Consider the following 6924-nt stretch of genomic DNA (forward strand, 5'->3'; position numbering starts at 1 on the left):
CATCAGCACAAAGCCCTCCTTACAATGCGGTTTCTCATTCAGGCAGCATTCTCTGGGCATCTTCCCTTGTGCTCCACTCCACCACTCCCACCAAAAGACCCCAAACCAAAATACTCTCCTTCAGAAATCTGATCCTGTCTGGCTCTCTTGAATGTTCTATGCCATCCCATCACACTGGGCTGAAAGTTTCAACACTTATCAAGACAATCCTGATTGGTGGACACATTATTCTTAAGTTGGACAACATGGCTCCTTATCTTTAGCCAAAACCAAAACACTTAATAGCAGAACATACACGAGGAAATCTGCAGATGCTGGAAATTCAAACAACAACACACACAAAATGCTGGTAGAACACAGCAGGCTAGGCAGAACATGCTGCTTTTGCAGAAGATTGCTAAAAATAAGTTACCTCACAGCATAGCAGTAGAAATCCTAACCAGGGCATTACACTTAGAATCTTGAATTATAAGGCATTCAAACGGTATGGAGCGAGTGCGTGAGAATGGTGCCCCAGCCCTGATAATAAATTATTGGATGGAAGACCAGCCTCCTGTTAATGTTATAAATAATGCAGCCCACTCCATTTGATCTAAATAATACATACTCTATCGATGTTATTCACATAATAGTTGAATTCTAGCGGGACTGTCACTAGGATAGTTAACAGGAATCAAACAATTCGCTTCAGCTGAGCAATAGTAAACCTTCGCATCGAAAGGGGGATAGGATACTTATTTTGATGGAGTTCCTTTTCGTACAAACACAGCAGCGATTTCCAACAGACCAAAGATGGAGTGATGTACTGCCTACATTACTGCAAAAACTGAATTCAACCCCAATGTTTCAGCTCCTTCTCGCTCTACCTCCACCCACGCATTACCCACCCATCTAGGAGCACCTTCGAAAGGGAATTGAGTGGGGGGGGGGGGGAATAAATTGTGTAATTAAAACTAACTGTTCTGAATGGACTAAAGAGCGCGAGTTCACCGTTGGATTGAAGGGAGTAAAACATTTCTCCTTTATGGTTAAAACACTGATAAACTTTGGAAACACCAATTACTTGCTATTCGTAGAATTATTAAAGCTGGAGTTATGAGAGAGTTCTGCACACTGGGAAATGTAAATTACTAATTTAGTTACACTTGGAAATGCACGGCACATTGACGATCTGCCTGACTGCTGTGAAACAGCATAGATGCGACTCTAAGCTTTTTAAGAACCGAATGTGCATTCTTTCTGTTTCCGTTCAGACCATCCAAAATCTTACTCTCTTGACAGATTCTTGCTCGATTCTAGTATGATCTCGGCCGGGAACAGACTGCGTCTTCCAAAAGTCTAGAAGCATTGGTAATAGCAGTACAATCTGATCTACACAGTAATAGGTGTTGTGAAACTTAAAAGATATATGATGTGCCTGACAAAGTGCAAGTATCTCGGCCCACATCATCCGTTCTTTGCCTGTGTTCCCGCTTGCACTGCATACACGGATGACCCATACTGTGTTGGCTCGATACGTCTCCTTCCCTCGAAGTATTCCATGTGTATCCGGTACTCCCATCACCACCACGCATCACCATCCCGTGCATTTTTCGTCAGAGTTAATGGAATTTACCATCTCTTTCGGTGGTTCCATTTAATGATGTGAACACCATCAAGGTTCCCGTGTTCCCTACATTTTAAAGCAGATTAAGACAATACCCGCGCAATACTATTACAGCTCGAAGAGTTCTGAAGCTCGGAGTTCAATTCTGTCGCTGTTCTCCAAGGAGTCTGCCTGTTCGTCCTCCCCGTGGAATGCGTGGGTTTCCTCCCACATTCCAAAGACACACTGGGTAGGTTAATTGGACATTGGATTGTCCCGTGGATTAGGAATGCGGTTTGTTTTGGGGGGGGGGGGTTCTATCTAATTTTCTTCCTATCCAGCAGCGTGCCATTAAATTTCCTCCAACTTTTGCACCCATCAAGGTCACTCGAAGGAAATAGATTGTGATACATGTGTGAATCTTGGACCTGGTAAAATCAATGATAACTACATTACACGCATTCGCTGCGTAAATCTGAATTACGTAGTTTACATAATTCAGTATGTTCATTAATCATTAATTTCTCTTTGCATGGAGTGAGAGATATTGTGTGATTTGCACATCTTCATTGATTGGAGTAAGTTGTAATTGCAGCTGAAGCCAAACTTCACAATACTAGAGCCCATTAAAGTACTAATTGTTGTTACCGTAATTATTAAAGCCAAGTGATGATTTTGTTTGCTTTCCATACAGCAGACATTGGCAGAGATGCCAAAAGTGAAATATTTTCACTACTACCTCTTCCACGCCAATGAGATTCTTGCAGAACTCTTGCTGTTTAAGCTGCTATTTGCCAATTTCTAAAACTTCTAGGTTTTGCCCTGCTGATGTTCTGGTTAAAGTTTGGAGGTGGGGGAACTATGCTCAGTGCCTACTGGAGAAAGTCGTTTCATATCATTCGATAAAAGATCGTCTGTTTCAACGGTTAACTGTTTTCTCTCTCCATATACTGACTTTTTTTCTGAGTATCTCCAGCCTTTTCTGTTTTTATTTTAGATTTCTAGTATCTACCGTTTCCCCCCCTTTGTGTTAATTTTGGCTTCCAAGGCATTACCTAAGCCAAAAAAAAATTCATCTTGTCATGAGACCAAAAAATAGGTCCCGTTGCAATCCGTTCTCCTGCTCATTAATAGTTCCTATATTTTGTAGCTCCTCCTATTCTGTGGCATTTCTGCTTGAAAACGAACTATGTTGGTACTTGCTCCTCCTTGCCCAATAGATGCACTGAGATACTCAGTTCTTCTGTTTCGTTCGAATGTGTAACATTCAATCTTCTCAGTGGGAGAGACTGTCCTCGTGCTTATAAGGCAAAAACCTTCCCTCAGTAAAGTGTCTATGAGTAATCCCAGGACATTAGAGCCATTGGTAAGTTTTCTTTCATCTGGCTGGATAGATACATACCTGAAATAGATAATTTAATGCTCTCAGTTAAGGGAATACATGATTGTTAATCACAAAAGATACTCAATAAATTTAGAGGAAAGTTCTGAATTATGACACTTTATTGACCTACAAACGATATATTACTACTAGAGTCAGAGTCATTGAGTTATAGCGCATGGATACAAGCATTTTGGCCTAACTCATCCATGTTGACCAAGCTACTTTCCTGAGCTGCTCCATTTGCTTGGTTTTGGCTCATATTCCTCTGAACCTTCCTATCCATGAACTTGTCCAAAAGTCTTTTAAACGTATTGTACCTGCCTCTACCACTTCCTCAAGCAGTTCATTCCATATCCCCATCACCCTCTGTCTGAAAAACTTGCCCTTCAGGCCTCCTTTAAATCTTTCCCCTCTCACCTTTAACCATAGTTTCCCTCTAGTTTTAGACTTCCCTATCCTGGGATAAAAGACTGTGACTTTATCTACGCCCCTCATTCTTTTATAAATCTCAATAAGGTCATCTGCCGACCTCCTTAGTGCCAGGGCAAATAGACACAGCCTATCCAGTCTTGCCTCATAGCTCAGGCCCTTGCTTCCTGGCAATATCCTTTGTAATCTTTTCTTCACCATCTCCAGCTTAAGCACATCCTTCCTAAAGTATGGCAATCAGAACTGCACACAATAGTCTAGGTGCAGTCTTATGTTTCCCATACAACCTTAACATGATGACCCATTTCTTGTACTCTGTCCCATTTAATACAGTATAAGCATACCATTTGCATTCTTTCCTACTTTGTTTATCTGTGTCCCCACTTTCAGGAACCACCATGTTATTGTACCCCTATATCTCTCTGTTTTGCAATAGACCCAAGCCCTGTGTAAGTCCAGTTTTGGTTGAAATTCCCAAATGCATCACTGTTATTGTCCAAGTTAAATTCCTCTGCCACTCATTTGCCCACTTTCCCACTTGATACAGAACCTTTGTAACCTTAGGTAATCATCTTCACTGTCCATCTTCCCACCAATTTTGGTGTCATCCAGTTGATAATTTAGATGATAAACAACAGAAGACACAGTGTCAATTCATGTGGCACACCATATCACTGGTCTCCAATCTGTAAAACGACCTTCTGCTACCATTCTGTAACTCGTTCTACCCAGTCAATTTTGTATCGAGTTGGCTAGCTCACCCTGAATCCCATGTGATTCTGTCTTACAGCCTACCATGCAAAACTTTGTCAAAAACTTTAGCTCTGAGGCGTTTGAAGATTTAGTATCTTTATAATGCATTTGCAATAAGGTGCCTTCAAAGCCAAAAGTAATTGAATCCTGTAGAAGAAATTCAAGTGACTTCTGAGTGATAGCAAATAAAAATAAAATCGTTTATGAGATGTTGTGGCACTTTTTTTAAAAAAAAGCTTGAGCATTCTCCTGAAGTGCCTACCAAATACAGGTACAACCAGACTCAGCAAGATCAGGTCAACACTAATTGATTACCACCATTTCTATATTTTAATAGAAGAGTGACTATATTTTAAATGTATTTTTAAGCAAAAGGTAATGAAATGTAGTCCTATACATTTAAAAATACTATAAGGGATTTTATTATATTCACCAAATTATTACAGCCTGGAAGGAGATTATCTGGTTAATTGAGCCATCTATATAGCCCTGTTAGTCAGCTATTATTTCCCTGACCTTTCTCTATCATGTTTAGCTGGTTGAAATTGCCTCCAGCATTCCTTCAGGCAGCACATTCCTGATCAATGAATTATTAAGACTGTCATGGCTGTTTCACCACTTATTTTAACACTACAATCCTCAATTCAATATTCTGTCATTTGTTCCAGAAACCCTTAATAATTTTGATTACCTTCACCAGTCATCCCTCAATCCTATCTTCTGCAAGAACAATCCTAGCTTCTGAACTTTATCTGCATTACTTAAGTTCTCCCACCCAGGAGTGAGGTGCACAATAATTAATCCCTGTCCAGGACAGTCATAACTTTCCTTTAGTGCAGTGATGTGAGATACTCACAATGGCCCAAACCCCTGCTTTATAGAAGTTCCACATAAACTCCTTATCTTTGTATTCTATGTCTTTATTTACAGAAGGCAGAAAGAAATCTGGTTTTTAATAGCTTCCTCAAATTGCCCTGCCCCTTCAGATATACACTCTATCTCCTTGTTCCTGTATATAGAGTTGTAACCTCTATATTCCCAGGCTGATGCAATGGTCACACTTTTTAAGGGCCTGCCATAAACAAACTGCTGGTAGGAGTGAGTTAAGAATGACTACTCGGCCTCGGAATGGATCCTTGACCTAATGATATTTGGACTGCTTGTTCAAATCTAGTCCCCAGTTGCATAGCTTTTGCCCCTCACCACCCCCCCCCCCCCCATCGCTGGGTTCGGTGCTGATGGGTGGGCGGGGTCAGGAATGCTCTCAACCACACGTTACACCTAAGTTTCTCAGTGACAGAAAAAGCAACACAATCTAGCATCAGCTTTTGCAGATCCAGCTATTTACCTTGTTGAAAGCTCATCTCCAACTGAATAATCGGTTCCACATTGAAAGACGAGATCGTGGTGAGAAGGTCTCTGCAATGGAATCAAAACCAAGGGTCTCTGAACTGAGGAATGATTCCAATTCTGGCCAGGCTGTTCTGCAAACACCATAATACGTCCAGCTAATGTTTCAATGGTACTATTACAGGAACAGAAAACTCTGAAGAAGGAGTAGGTTTCCTGCAGGGAGTATCTCACCTCCAAGATTTCCAACTTTTGTTTCAGCCGATCCTGCTTGACAAATTCAACCAAGAAAGGCAAATTGTAGAATTCTGCCTCCCTCACCAGCCTGTCGTGATCCGAGAATGCAGAAGGGAGATCGAGCTGTCGAGTTCTCAAGAAATCCAGAATGTACCGAAACAGACTACCATCCCTGTCAATGAAAATTTGTCCGTTGATTATTCGGAAATCGGGATCACCTCCTTCCAACGCATGTGCTAACCTGGAATCGTGGTACCTCTTGAGGGTGCCTGCAAATGTGGAGTACTTTATACCCCCAACATTCAGAATCACAACCTCTGCCTTATTCATTCTTGACAAATTTGGGGATTTCTGACCCACTCAGTGCAGCTCCATCTGGAGAATGCAACGATTAAAGTCTTTGTTCTCTCGTCCTTGCTGTTGCTAAGCGACCTAATTGTAAACATAATGCTAGCAGCCCAATGCAGTAAACATAATGCCAGTACTATCACGAAAGAGTTAGTGTGAGGGATTCCCAATATACAACATCAAATATTGCCAGTATTGACATCCCTCAGATCTTTATAGGTGGTGTATATACTACGGTGCAAAACTTGACCCCCTCCCCAATGAAATTCAACTTGGCGTGCTTCGCGGTAAATTAGGTGGTGACTTCTGCTGCAAGAACAACGTGTTTCCATTTTTAAAAATAACTGTACAGGCTAAAATACCAGCGAATGTAAAGATAAATAGTTCAAAGTTAAACAGAAATGTATTATCAAAGTACATATATGTCACCATATACAAACACTGAAATCCATTTTCTTGCAGGCATTCACACTAAATACAAGAAACACTATAGAATCAATGGAAGACCACACAAAACAGAACGAACAAACAACGTACAAATAAAACAACGGACTGCGCAAACAGTAAAAAAAACCTAAAATAATAAATATCGAGAACATGAGATGAAGAGTTCTTGAAAGTGAGTCCATAGGTTATGGGAACAATTCAGTAATGGGCCAAGTAAAGTTATCCCTTCTGGTTCAAGAGCCTGATGGTTGAGGGTAATAACGGCCCTGAATTAGGTGGTGTGGGTCCTGAGGTCCCTGTGCCTTCTTCCTGTTGGTAGCAGTGAGGAGAGAGCATGGCCTGGAGAGGGCTTTACCCCTGATGGATTGGGCTGTATCTACTACTTCCCCAG

General features: G+C 41.1%; 1 protein-coding gene across 1 annotated transcript; it reads right to left on the reverse strand.

Annotated features, from left to right (window-relative positions):
• Nucleotides 1-1915: 1915 nt before the first annotated feature.
• Nucleotides 1916-6267, reverse strand: LOC140727328 (putative potassium channel regulatory protein). Its single transcript, XM_073044594.1, has 2 exons — nt 5500-6267; nt 1916-2987 (listed from the first exon to the last, which is right to left on the reverse strand). The coding sequence occupies exons 1-2, from the start codon at nt 6066-6068 to the stop codon at nt 2723-2725; spliced, it is 834 nt and encodes a 277-aa protein (XP_072900695.1). The 5' UTR covers nt 6069-6267; the 3' UTR covers nt 1916-2722.
• Nucleotides 6268-6924: the final 657 nt, after the last annotated feature.

Source organism: Hemitrygon akajei, chromosome 5 (assembly GCF_048418815.1).
Source record: "Hemitrygon akajei chromosome 5, sHemAka1.3, whole genome shotgun sequence".
Lineage (NCBI taxonomy): Eukaryota > Metazoa > Chordata > Chondrichthyes > Myliobatiformes > Dasyatidae > Hemitrygon > Hemitrygon akajei.